Source organism: Pinus tabuliformis, chromosome 4_1 (assembly GCF_031772625.1).
Source record: "Pinus tabuliformis cultivar Carrire ecotype Pingquan chromosome 4_1, CPIR1, whole genome shotgun sequence".
Taxonomy (NCBI): Eukaryota; Viridiplantae; Streptophyta; class Pinopsida; order Pinales; family Pinaceae; genus Pinus; species Pinus tabuliformis.
The window spans coordinates 24,935,443-24,950,114 of NC_142303.1; the positions used below are offsets into that span (position 1 = coordinate 24,935,443).

General features: G+C 39.2%; 1 protein-coding gene across 1 annotated transcript; it reads right to left on the reverse strand.

Annotated features, from left to right (window-relative positions):
- Positions 1 to 12,924: 12,924 nt before the first annotated feature.
- LOC149174012 (uncharacterized) lies at positions 12,925 to 13,368 on the reverse strand. Its single transcript, XM_089420713.1, has one exon. The coding sequence runs from the start codon at positions 13,366 to 13,368 to the stop codon at positions 12,925 to 12,927; it is 444 nt and encodes a 147-aa protein (XP_089276839.1).
- Between the last annotated feature and the right edge of the window lie 1,304 nt (positions 13,369 to 14,672).

Genomic DNA, 14,672 nt, shown 5'->3' on the forward strand with positions numbered 1-14,672 from the left:
ACTGATCTTTTATGGACATGATCGGGCTTAAGGCCTAATTTTGTAGGACATTTTTCCACATTTTGTAATATTTTGGACATATTATTCCTATCTATATACATATGGTTTCTCATATGATTAAGAAAATTAGTTTTGTTGTGCTAAAATTCTTTTTTAGATTATATTAAATATGATTGAGGATTCATGTGATTGTTTGCAAGTTTAAACATGGGTTTTTGAGTGTTTTTATGTAATTTTTATGTGCAAATTAACATAAACAAATGACTAAACAACAACAAATGATAGACATAAACATCACCATAAATAGTATCACAACAACACATGATGAAAGATTTCACCCCTCTTGGGCTACGTCTCCTTGGTCCATCTTCCAATGGCTTGGCCCTCTCTATTATGCTCAAAAGTGTGAATACATCAGTTTACAAAGCTCAAAAAGCTCTAAAAATTGTTCCAATGGCTCCAAAATGCCCAAAAATGTTTGTGTAGCCTTTTTCTACTCTATATTTGGTCAAAAACTGAAGAATTTATGACCTTTCTCGATCTTCTACTAATCGCACCGCAAATTCCCCAAAATCTGGCATCATCTTACAATTTTGTCGAAAATCGGGCGAAATTGTCGGACAGTTAAAATGCCCGCTAATGCTTAAATTTTGAAATTTGTGGCCACATGGGGGGGACACATGCCCGGGGCTAAGGCCAATGACCCACCCCCTGTTGGCCGGGCCGCCAATCCTCCTCCGCGGAGGTCGCATGCACGGTTATGTCCACTAGCTATCCCCACCCCTAAACAACGTGTCATGAAACAATAAATACAATCCGCACACATTACGGTTAAGAACTTCCCTGTGGCATATTGGAAAATGGCTTTGGTGTGTGTTGGGAGGTCGCGGGTTCGACCCCCGTTGCCTCCTCCCGGACTTCAAACAAAATTTTGGTGGCCTCCCGGGCTGCCACATGGTGGCCTCCGGCTAGGCCACATGTTAGCCCGTGGTTGGGCACCCCACCAACCAATCAAAACCGCATAAATTCAATCAATAAGAATGTGCCACTTGGCATGATACCATTCACCAAGGAGCTCGTTGACCAAGTCAACGACTACATACTCTACCCATTCAGCGCCACGTTAGCAGTACGGACTGCTGACTTGGGTGTCAATTTTTTTTGAAAATTCACATGTTTGGGAAAGTGAACAAAACTCGTTTCTGGAGTCATACAGAGTCCGTTTCATATGAAATGAGTTGCACTGAATTCAAGATGACAAGAACTACATGGTCGTCTAGGTTCCAAACCAATCCGACAACTTTGACTTTTGAGCTATTTTTTGAGCACCTGATCATTCCTCCCCACTAGAAGCCTTTTGGACCCCAAAAGATCACTTTTAGTTGTCCAACAAGTGAGGGTACAGTTCCCTCACCTTTCCAATCTCGATCCATTTGGCCTTTGAAGGATTTGTTCCCTTGAGCCCCACTCGAAGGTAATCCACATTCCCTCGTTTTGAAGACCTTGTTCTTCTGTTAAGAATGGTGTCTTGCCGTAGTTCATCAAGGTATTAAGGAGAAAAATCCTCTATGGAAGGATTTTGGACATTTTCTCCTTGATCTTCAATCAAAATAGGCTCATACAACCTTAAGTTCTCAACATAAATTTCATAAATGAAGGCAAATCCAACCTGAAGGCGTTGTTACCAATCTTTTCCAAAATTCTGAATGAACCCTATCTAATTGGTTTCCATTTTTTACCTTCTTCTTGGAGCCTCTCTTTGCTAATGTGAAGCCAAACTTCATCACCGACTTGGAACTTGTGATCTACATGATGCTTGTCATGCCTTGCTTTGTACTTGGCTTGGCTCCTTTCAAGTTTTTCTTGAACTCTTTGTTGTACCAATTAGATTTGTTCAATGAACCTTCTTGATTTGTCTATGTCATTATGACCATCAATAACAACCTCTTTTTCAAAAATGAAATCCAAAGGAGACTTGGGCAAGTATCCCAAACATGCCTCAAATGGCGATGTTTGAGTTGAAGAGGGCTTGGCCCGGTTGTAAGCATGCTGAATATAGTGCAAATGTGCATCCCACAACTTAGGATGCTTGCTGCAATACCCACGAAGAAGATGTATCACTGTCCTGTTCACCACCTCTGTTTGACCATCTGTTTGCGGATGAAATGTTGTACTATTTTAAAAAAATTTGTCCATGAATCCCCACAAGCTTGACCGAAAATTCCTAGTAAAGCAAAAATCTCAATCACTAATAATGGGTGTGGGAAATCCAAAATGCACCCAAACATTCAGAAAGAATAACTAAGCACTTTGTTCAGTTGTAACTTTCTTTTTATATGGCATCAAAATACACATTTTGCTGAACCTATCGACAAATACATACAAATAATCATGACCTCTTTTTGACAATGGAAGACCTCCTACAAAATCCATAGAAACACTCTCCCACAGTCATGAAGGAACTGGAAGTGGTGTGTACAATCCTAACTTCCTATTACTAGGTTTACTGACTACACATAATGAACATCCTTTAATAAATCGTGACACACTTTCAAGCATATGAGGCCAATAATAATACCTCTATAGATGTGCCATCGTCTTACTTATACCGAAATGACCAGCAATAAGAGAAGTATGTGCTTCTCTTATGATATTGACTCTTTCTCCCTGTGGATTACAAAGCGTGCCATTATGGTACAAGAAGTTATCATGCAAATGATAATCCAATTCCTCTACTTCTTTACCTTGACTCAAGCTTGCATAAACATCCTGAAAGTCATTGTCTAATGCATATTGCTCAATATAAATTTCATGCAAAACAAAATTATGCTTGAGTAAATTCGCTGCACTAATAATAGGCCTAGAAAGCATATCCACAACTTTATTGTAGATACCTTTTTTATACCTTATTACCAAGTGGAATTGTTGAAGAAAACCCATCCATCGGAAGTGCCTTGATTATTGCAACTATGATTGATATTGCAAGTAATGCAATGGTTGATGATCAGTGTGAATGACTGTTTCCTTACCCATCAAGTAGTGTTTCCATTTTTTCACACTTTTCACCAATGCATACAATTCCTTGTCATATGTAGGATAATTAATCACCGCATTGAAAGTTTCTGAATTAAAACGGATAGGCTTACCATGTTGCATGAGGACTACACCCATGGCATAGTCACTAGCATCAGTCTAAATCTCAAATGACTGTCTCAAGTCTGGAAGTGCAAGTACTGAAGCTGAACTGATCTTTTCCTTCAATGCATCAAAGGCCTTCTGCTATTTGCCTCCCCACTAAAAAACCTTTTTCACACTTGTTAATGCATGGAAAAGAGCTGCTATAGAAGAAAAGTTAGCAATGAATTTCCTCCAATATTGGGTTGCTCCCAAAAAAATTCTTACCTTAGTAACTGTCTTGGGCCTTGGCCAATTCAAAATGACATCAACCTTGGAGGGATCTATTTTCAACTCACCTCCTCCAACAATATGACCCAAGTAAACTAAAGAAGTTTTTCCAAACTCACACTTTGACATCTTTAGATACCACTGTTCTTTCTTTAAGACATCAAGTACTTTTCTCACATGCATGACATGTTAATCATGAGATTTATTGAAAATTAATATGTCAGCTAAGTAGACTATAACAAATACATCAAGAAATGGCCTTAACACATCATTCATCACACACATGAAGGTAGCAGGAGCATTACATAAACCAAAAGGCATAACTAGCCATTCAAACAAACCTTGTTTTGTTTTGAATGTTGTCTTCCAAATGTCTCCTTCAACTATTCTAATTTGATGGTAACCACTCCTTAAGTCCAACTTAGTAAAATACTTTGCATCTTTCAATTGATCAAGTAAATCATCTATTCTAAGTAGTGGGTAATGGTTCTTTACCATAATCTTGTTCAATGCACAAAAGTCCACACACATGCACCATGTTCCATCATTCTTTGGCACAAAAACAATAGGTGAACCGCATGGCGAAGAAGATGGCCTAATGATCCCTTTATCCAACAATTCTTGAATTTGCTTTTTAATTTCTAAACTTTCCATCACTAACATCTTGTACATGCCAATGTTAGGAAGAGGACTATCTTGCTGCAACTGTATCTCATGTTGGATTCCTCTCTTGGGAGGCAATCCTTTTGGTTCCTGAAACATCTCATCATATTGGTTAACTACATCAACCAATTTAGATTTCAATTTTGAATCGCAACCTTTAAAAGCTTCATTATCAACATCATTCTTGGATTTGATCATTAGAAGCACAAAATTCTTGCTTGAATTCACTAGTCTTTTCATCTGTCCCGCATTAACAAGTGAAAGATTTAGTTTCTTGCTATGAGCTCTCACAATATATTCTACTCCATCTTTGAACAAATGGTATTTGTTTTCATGTCTATGGAAGATAGCTTTTCTATCATAGAGATATGGGCTTCTCAAAACTATACCACATATGTCTAATGACACAACATCAAGCTCCACTTCATCTATGAAAATTGCAGTAATGGCAAATTTCATTCTACAATTTCTAGTTACCTGTAATTGTGCATTGTCACACACCCATCCAAGTGGATATGGTTTATGATGTGGAATGGTTTCCAAGATTAAACTTTTGACAATGTTTTCAAAGATAAGATTGGCATGAGAGCCACTATTGAAAAGTGTATCAACTTTGCTATGTTTTGAGATCACCCTTATGTGAAAAAGTTCTATCCTCTTGTTTTAATTTGGAGTTTCATTTTGTGAATTTGAAGTACTAGTGCTAGCAAGGGGTTCTTTTCCCTTCATACCAATGGCTCTAATTTTAGTTTCATATCCCAAATCAGATCCCAAATCCTATTGAGTGGTTGCAATTGTCTTTTGTTTTCCTTTGTTGTTGAATTTCTCTGGTTTCATGTCAGGATGAAGCTTCCAACAATGAGCTTAATCGTGACCCTCTTTGGAACAATGTTTGCATGCTAATTTATCTCCTTCCTTCTTGATAGATGCATTTTTCTTTCCCTACCCTTTGAAACCCTTTTCTTTTCCTTTACTCTTAAATGGATTTTTACTACCCTCTTCTGGAGTTTTTTCCCTCTTGCCTCAAGATGAGTGGCTTGCACACACACCTCATCTAGATTATTGGGATTAAACATTAGGATAGTATGCATAAGGTAACTGTCTAAACCCCCTATGTTTTTCAGCAACATGTCTTGTGATTTCAAATCTACACCTAACATTAGAGACCTTTTTCTGAATTCTTGGGTGTAAGATTGCACATTTTGACCTTTAAGTTGTCTAAAGTTCTATCAATTCCTAATGGATTTCTGCATATAAGCTAGAGGGTTGAATTTTCTTTTAATTGCAACAATGAAAGTAGACCAAGAACTTGAGATCTTACCATGTTTTTTTATCTCCTCTTCTGTCTTTGATTCCCACCATACTAGTGTTGCACCCTCCATCCTCAAGGAAACTAATTGAATCTTTATGTCATCCTCTTGAAGGTTTTGAATTCTGCAATAAACCTCCAACTGAAGAATCCAATTATCAAGATTCTCTGCATTCACTTCACCATTATGCATGGGTAGTTCAAATTTAATATCAAGTTTTAATAAGGGTGATTTACCAGTTCCTTTTGAGGTATGTTGATGAGTATGAGTAAGGGTTGTGTTAGTGGAAGAGGGTGAAGATGCCTATGAAGAAGATGGAGAAGATGATGGAGAGGGTGGAGGTTTACCTCCATTTCCATTACCTCCTTCTAAAAAACCTTCTCCTTTGGGAGGTTTGGAGCTTTCACCCTGCAGTCTGGTATTCCTATCTTCATAAAGGACCTTCACCATCTATGCCATATCAAAGAAAGCCTTCCTAAAGACCTTCTCATCCTCTATCATTGTAGGCCCTCCTTCATGAGACATGCTCATTGGAGTCTCAACTGCAACTTGAGGAAGAAACGGTGTTGGAGATTATGGCAACCTTGCCCTCCTTCCCCTTGACCCAACTTCAGGGCTTTCAACCAACTTCCCTTCTCCTCTCTTGAGTTTTAACCTTGTAAGCATGACATTCACTTGCAAACAGTTAAATCCTTCTTACACAAATAAAACAAAGTGCTCTGATACCAAACTTGATCTGATTAAGAAAATTAGTTTTGCTGTGCTAAAATTCCTTTTCAAATTATATTAAATATGCTTGAGGATTCATGTGATTGTTTGCAAGTTTAAACATGGGTTTTGAGTGTTTTTATGTGCAAATTAATATAAACAAATGACTGAACAACAACAAATGATAGACATAAACATCACCATAAATAGTATCACAGCAACATATAATGAAGGAGTTCACCCCTCTTGGGCTACGTCTCCTTTGTCCAGCTTCCAATGGCTTGACCCTCTCTTATATGCTCAAAAGTGTGAATAAATCAGTTTACAATGCTCAGAAAGATCTGAAATATGTTCCAATGGCTCCAGAATGCCCAAAAATTCCTGTGTAGCCTCTTTATGCTCTTGATTTGGTTAAAACTGAAGAAGTTATGGCCTTTCCCAATCTCTTGCTAATCACACCGCAAATTCCCAAAAATCTAATATTATCCTACAATGTCGCCCCATAAACGCGTTAACGAAGCGAGAATTTCGTCGAAAGCTGGGCGAAGTTGTCGAACAGTTAAAATGTCCGCTAATGCTTAAATTTTGAAATTTGTGGCCACGTGCCCGAGGCTAAGGCCAACGGCTCGCTCCCACTGGCCGAGCCCCCACTCCTCCTCTACGGTGGTTGCATGCACGGTTATGTCCATGGGATATCCCTACTCCCAAACAACGCGACATGAAACAATAAATACAATCCGCGCCCATTACGGTTAAGAACTTCCCTGCAGCGTATTGGTAAATGGATTTGGTGTGTGTTGGGAGGTCGTGGGTTCGACCCCCGCTGCCTCCGCTTGAACTTCAAACAAAATTTTGGTGGCCTCCTGGACTGCCACATGGCAGCTTCCGGTTGGGCCACGTGTCAGCCCGTGGTTGGCTATCCCACCAACCATTCAAAACCACATAAATTCAATCAATAAGAATGTGCCACTTGGCATAATACCATTTGCCAAGGAGCCCGTTGGCCAAGTCGACGACCACATACCTTGCCCAATCAGCACCACGTCAACAGTACGGATTGCTGACTGGTTTGTCAATTTTTTGTTTGTTTGAAAATTCGCTTGTTTGGGAAAGCGAACATAACTCGTTTTTGGAGTCATATGTAGTTCGTTTTTGTTGGGTTGTGTTATATTCTTTCCATGACTAGCCCACGTAGTCAATCGGGGGGTTAGAGGGGGGGTGCATATCTCCCCTCTATGAGGTCTGGGGCAGCACCACGGGAAATTTTTTTTGGACCCTATATTAGGTTGGGCGGACCTACCTATGGTTTTGTGTATGGTTTTCGCACATGGTTTTGGACGCGATGGCTTTCGGTCCATGGTTTTGGGCACGATGGTTTTCGGTCCATGGTATTGGATGCTTTGGCATGTATAAATATGTATTGTAACATTGAAAGGAATATAATGAAAAATCAAGCTGGTAGTCCCGGTTTTGGGATTCAGGGGGAAATCTCTGTGTAGATGTGTTTTATGTGTTATGCTCTCGCATTGTTTATTTTTTGTGTTTTAGAATTCGTATGCAGGTAATTTTTGTATAGGGTTAAATCCTACATTTGGTATCAGAGCTGTTTTGGCTTCAAGGGGACGCCTTTGCTGCTGAGGGGTTTCGCTCGAGCCTGTGGTAGACCCTGTTCAGTGGGAGATCTGTGGAATCGATTCTGGTGGTGAAAGAAGATGGCGAGCAGTGGAAAGATAGAGATCGAGAAATTTAATGGTAAAAGTTTTGAGTTGTGGAAATTCAAGATGGAGGATCTGTTGGTGGATAAAGATCAGTGGACCGCGGTAGATATGGTACTAAACTAACGGGAGTGTCCGATGAAGAATGGAAGAAGTTGGATCAGAAGGCAAAGAGCACAATACGATTGTGTATCTCAGATTTAGTATTGTTGAATGTATCAGGGGAAGCTACGGCTAAGGCTTTGTGGGACAAGTGAGGGACTTTGTACCAATCTAAGTCTCTGGTGAATAAACAGTTCATACGGAAAAAGCTGTATAACCTGAGGATGAAATATGGAGACTCGGTGACAGAGCATTTAAACACATTTAATACTGTGGTAAGTTAGTTATTATCTGTTGATATTAAAAATTCAAATGAAGATAAGTGCATTAGTTTGTTGTATTCTCTACCATATTTGTGGGATAGTCTGGTTATTGCAATAGGTAGCAATGCAACTGCCTTGCAGTTTGATGAAATAGTCTCATCCTTGCTGACGGAGGAGATGAGATGGAAAAATATGGAGATTGACTCAAGTGCATCCTTCCACTTCACTCCCCATAGAGAGTGGTTCTATGAGTATGAAAAATATGATGGTGGTGATATCTTCTTGGGGGATGATAGGAAGGCTAGAATCGTTGGTTGCGGAAAAGTAAAGTTGAAGTTGCAAGGTGGAAGGGTTAGAACACTTCCGGGTGTTCTGCATATCCCTGCATTGGCCAGAAATCTTATTTCCATAAGCAAGCTGGATGATGTAGGTGTAAAAACAGTGTTCGAGAAGGATACCTGCAAGATGGTTCAGGGAGCACTGGTATTGATGCGGGGAGTTCAGATTGGAACTCTGTATAAGCTGCAAGGTAGCACTGTTGTTGATGGGTGTAATAGTTTTGTGGTTCCTGAAAGTGGAGCCAAAAATCTAGTGGTCTCTGGAGAGAAAACCATGTTGTGGCATCAAAGGCTTGGACATATTGGAGAAAAGGGCCTTCGAATACTTCATGGTAAAGGTATGGTAGAAGGTATGAGTAATAGCTCTCTGGATTTTGATTTCTGTGAAAATTGTGTATATGGGAAGCAGAATCGAGTGAGTTTCCCCTCTGGTGGTAAGAGAGCGAAACAGATATTAGAGTTTGTGCACAGTGATGTGTTTAGACCTGTGAAGGTTCCATCACTGGGTAAGTCTGTGTACTATGTATCATTTATAGATGACTTCTCAAGGAATACATGGATATATTTCCTTAAGAAGAAATTTGAAGTCGTTGATAGATTTAAAGAATTTAAGGCTCTGGTGGAAAACCAGACAGAGAAGAAGATAAAGGTGCTGAGGTCAGATAACGGTGGAGAGTTTTGCAGCAAGGAATTTGAAGAATTTTGTAAGAAGTGTGGTATAGCACGGTAGAAGACTACTCCATACACACCTGAACAAAATGGAGTTGCAGAAAGAATAAACAAGACGTTGATGAAAAGGGCAAGAAGCATGCTCAGTGGTGTCGGGTTAGGGCATGAATTCTGGGTAGTCGGTGGAGATAGCATGTTACCTGTTCAACAGATCACCTTCATCGGCGTTGGAGGATAAGACTCCACAAGAGGTATGGACTGGTAAGAAACCCTCTCTTTCACATTTGAGGGTATTTGGATGTGATGCATATGTACATGTTACAAAGGAGAAAAGAACCAAGTTGGATAGTAAATCTGAAAAGTGCATCTTTATTGTGTATAAGGATGGTTTAAAGGGTTATAAGCTTTGGAACCTAGTAACAAGGAAGGTTGTGTACAGTCGATATGTGGTGTTCAGAGAGGTGAAAGATGTTATTAAACATGAAGTCCAACCAAAGGAACCTGAGAAGATAGAGTTTGAGCTTAAGGAGGAAGAATCGGACTCTACAACAGAAGAGGAATCAGAAGATGAAGAGCCACAAACTCTGGGTGTGAGAAGATCAATTTGAGAAAGAAGGCAGACAGAAAGGTATAGTCCATCTGCTTTCTGTTAAAATTTTTCTTTATCTATTACTAATGATGATCCTTGAACTGTGAAGGAAGCAGTAGATTTAGAGGATGGCAAACTCTGGAAAGAGGCCATGGTTGATGAAATGGCATCTTTGCACAAAAATGAGGCTTGAGATCTAGTGGAGTTGTCGGCTGGAAGGAAACCCATTGGCAGCAAATGGGTGTTCAAGAAGAAGACAAATGCAGAAGGAAAGGTGGAGAAATACAAAGCCCTATTGGTAGCAAAAGGTTATTCCTAGGTGTTGGGAATTAATTTTGGTGATATTTTTTCTCCTGTTGCCAAGGTAGCTTCTATTAGATTACTTTTATCTGTTGCTGCTGCTTTTGATTTTGAGGTAGAACAGATGGATGTGAAGACAACATTTCTTCATGGTTATCTAGAAGAGGAGATCTACATGAAGCAACCTGAAGGCTTTGTGGTGAAGGGTAAGAAAGAATTGGTATGCAAGTTAAAGAAGTCTATGTATGAGTTAAAACAGTCACCAAGGATGTGGTATCAGAAATTTGATACATTTATACGGGGACTTGGCTTCACCAGAAGCAAAGCAGATCACTATGTGTATTTTAAATTAATTGGTGACCATGTTATTTCTCTGGTCTTGTATGTAGATGATATGTTGCTGGTTGGAAATGACAGAAATTATCCAGGATTTGAAGACCCAATTGTTCTTCAAATTCGACATGAAACATCTTGGTGCTGCAAACTATATTTTGGGCATGGAAATTAAAAGAGATCGGGAAAATAGGAAGCTCAGGTTAAACCAGAGGAAGTATGTCGAGACAATATTGCAGAGGTTTAATATGAAGGATAGTAAACCGGTGAAGATTCTTATTCCTGTAGGTGTAAAGTTATATGTTGAACAGTGTCCCAAGACACAAGAAGAGGAAGAGGACATGTCTCGTGTTCCATATGCAAGTGCAGTTTGCAGTCTGATGTATAAAATGGTTTGTACTAGACTAGACATTGCACATGCAGTGGGAGTATTGCGCAGGTTTATGTCAAAACCAGGGAAGGAGCATTGGACAGCAGTGAAGCAGGTTTTCAGTTATTTGTGTGGCACTAGTGATTATGGTTTGTGCTACCTAGGAAGACTAGGATTAGACAGAGGGTTGGATATTCATGGCTTTGTTGATGCAGACTAGGTTGGAGATTTGGATCAGAGAAGATCTACAAGTGGGTATGTGTGTAACGCATTTGGAGGTGCAGTCAGTTGGACGAGTAAGAAACAATATGTAGTGGCACTATCAACTACAGAGGCAGAATACATGGCAGCCACTAATGCAAGCAAGGAAGCAATTTGGTTGCAGAGATTGTGTTCAAGTATGGAGTTAGTACAGGGAGCTATAAGGATAGACTATGACAACCAAAGTGCAATTTTCTTGGCAAAGAACCCTGCTTACCATTCAAAGACAAAGCACATCGATGTTGAGTATCACTTTGTGAGGAATATGATAGAAGACAAAAAGGTGTCGTTGGTAAAGGTGGACACTCTGAAGAATACTGCAGATGCATTGAAAAAATATGTGAGCTATGATAAGTTCTCTTGGTGTGGAGAAACAATGGGTGTTGCAGGGCTGGATAAATGGCTAAGCTCTCCTATGGCCCCCTGTGGAAAGAAAACAACAAGTGGGAGAATGTTTGGTTGTGTTATATTCTTTCCACGACTAGCCAACTTAGTTAACCGGGGGTTTAGAGGGGGGGTGGAGCCCCCCCTTCGTTGCGCCGATTGCGTAGCAAGTAGCCCCCATCTACGGGGTCCGGGGCAGCGCCCCAAGAATTTTTTTTTTTTGGACCCTATATTAGGTTGGGCGGACCTACTTATGGTTTTGTGTATGGTTTTGGACGTGATGGTTTTCGGTCCATGGTTTTGGACGCTATGGTTTTCGGTCCATGGTATTGAATGCTTCGACATGTATAAATATGTATTGTAACATTGAAAGGAATATAATGAAAAATCAAGCTGATAGTCCTGGTTTGGGATCCAGGGGAAAATCTCTGTGTATATGTGTTTTATGTGTTATGCTCTCGCATTGTTTATTTTTTGTGTTTTAGAATTCGTATGCAGGGGATTTTTGTACAGGGTTAAAACCTACAGTTTCGTGCGATACGAGTTGCGCCAGATTCTAAATGACGAGCACTACGTGGTCGTCTAGGTTCCAAACCGATTTGATAACTTTGAATTTTGAGCTATTTTTTAGCACCTGATCAGTTTCTCAATGGTTTGATCATATAAACAGAGTATTTAATGGTATTTTTATTTTATTTTAATGTGATGAATGATTAATGTGCCAATCTAATGCTTGATTAACTATAGAATCAACAAATGAATTTTTTGATCGTGGAATATGAATAAAAGTAATAAAATTAAATGATCTTTGTAATAATCTCACTCTCATAAATTGGTGATGTAATAAAGAATATCTCACATGATATATGTTATTTAGTTGAGACACGACTAGCTATGAATCTAAATAAACCACTAATGATTCAATACCAAAAGATATTGCTTCATATACTAAATTATTGACAACATTGTATTAAGCCATATTGTTGGATGCAAGATCGATACATATGCCTCTTGAGACTAACAACTTACCAGATGGATAATATATCACCCAAGTAGTGGAAGCTAAGTTCCGAGTATGTTTATTAGCACCATTGGTGGATCCAAGATACACTAGATCACCCATCGAAACCTGCCAAAGAACATCAAAATACAAACATCACCACGAGACCCATAGACAAAAACAAACAACTATGTACAATATTTACAATATTTACAAAACAAAGAAAATGTTAGGCAATAGCCTAGGCATAATACTTCTTAAGATAGAGCCCATTTCTGGGCTCCGACAATACATTTCCATCAAAGTCAACCAACTCATATGCACCTTTCTTCAAGACCTTTCTAATGATAAACGAACCATACCACATGGGTTTGAAATTTCCTGCCCCCAAGGTGTTCTTATCTTGGTCATAGACTAGGACAAGGTCACCTTCAGGGAAAACCCTCAGACGCACAGGCTTGTCATATTGGGTCTTTACTCTCTTTTTATGAGCCTGATTTATTGTGGTTGCATATCAACGTTCCAAATGAATAAGGCGTTCTTCCAGAGTAGATGTGTTTGGAAGAAGTTCAACTGCTAATTTAAGAGATGGGATCTCACATTCCACAAGGAAGATTGATTCCAAACTGTAAACTAGTTGAAATTGAGTAAAACCCGAGGTGGTCTTAACAGAATTCCGGTATGCCCAAAGTGCAGGATATAGCATGATGTTCCAGTTGGATCTCGCTTTATTGATTGTACTTTGCATGATGGTTTTGAGGGGTTTATTCACGAATTCAACCTGACCATTAGCTTGAGGATAGTACAGAGACGAATTCTCCTGCTGAAATCCAAATTTTAAAGCCAACTCATACATCAACTTATTCTGAAAATGGTTGCCATGGTCAGTGACAATCTCCCTTGGAATAACGAACATGAAATGATTTGGTTGAATAGGAAAAGAGTATTGTCTCACCATCGTTCGTGAAAGTAGGCATAGCTTCAACCCACTTTGTAAAGTAGTCCACTACTGCGATAATGTACTTGTGACCCTTAGCCGAAGCTGAGCTACAAGTCATAAAATTAACACCCCACAAGTGAAAGGACCGACATTGATGATGAGGAAAAGCGGAGCTAGATGAGTGCACATTTTCCGAGTATATACCTGACAACGATGCCATTTTTTGACTACTTCCATACAATCTTTAAAAATCGAGGGCCAAAAATAGCCTGCACGTAAGGTTTTTTGGGTTGTAGCAAGCCCAGATAGATGACCTCCACAAGCTGCACTGTGGCAATCATTAAGAACATACTCAACTTCTTCTAAAGTTAAACAATGCCTAAGGATTGAGTCAATCCCACGACGATAGAAAGTGTCACCGGTAATAATATAATTTATGGCTAAGTGACACAATTTTAAATATTCATCCTTCAAAAAAGCTTGAGGAAACTTCGAAGTATGGAGATACACTATTATGTCTCCATACCAAGGATCTTGTGAAGAGATTAGGAAGAGATGTTCATTAGGAAATGACTCCTCATAAACAACATCTTCTTCACAAGGAAACTCTGAAATCAATTATGAAAATACTAAAGATTTTTTAAACTTGGTGGACATAAATTTGAGATCGAATTCCCGTGAGATAACAATCCATTTATTATATTTGCCCCCAATCACTCACCTACTGAGGACAAGCTGAAATGGGTTGACATCAGCCAACACAAAAGATTTTATAAGCATATTATAATGACGAAGTTGCTAGACAATGTGAGCTACTTCTAAAGCCAATTTCTCTATATGAGAATACCTAAGTTCAAGATTGACTAAGCCTTGGCTTAGATAATAAATCACATGCTCTCTAAGAGCATTGTCTTCCTGAACCAAAACCATACCAATGGTTGATTCTACCGCAACGAGATATAAGAGGAAGTCCCTGCTATAATCGGGTGGACTCAAAAGAGGAGCAGAGTTTCAAAACATCGAAAGAGTGATGAGCGAAAGCGTCCCAAACAAATGGAACTCCTTTCTTCAGTAATCACACAAATCCTTTCGTAATCTCGACATAATTTATGATAAATCTCCTTAAGAAATTGGCTTTACCTTGGAGAATCTAAAGTTGACAAATCGTTGACAGGTGAGGCAATTGAATTATTGCCTCAACCTTGAAGGGATCAACACAAACCCCTTCATTGGACACAATGAATCCCAATAATCGAACGGATGTGACAGCAAAAACACATTTATTAGGATTCAACCGAACTTATAGTAATGACATCGTTCAA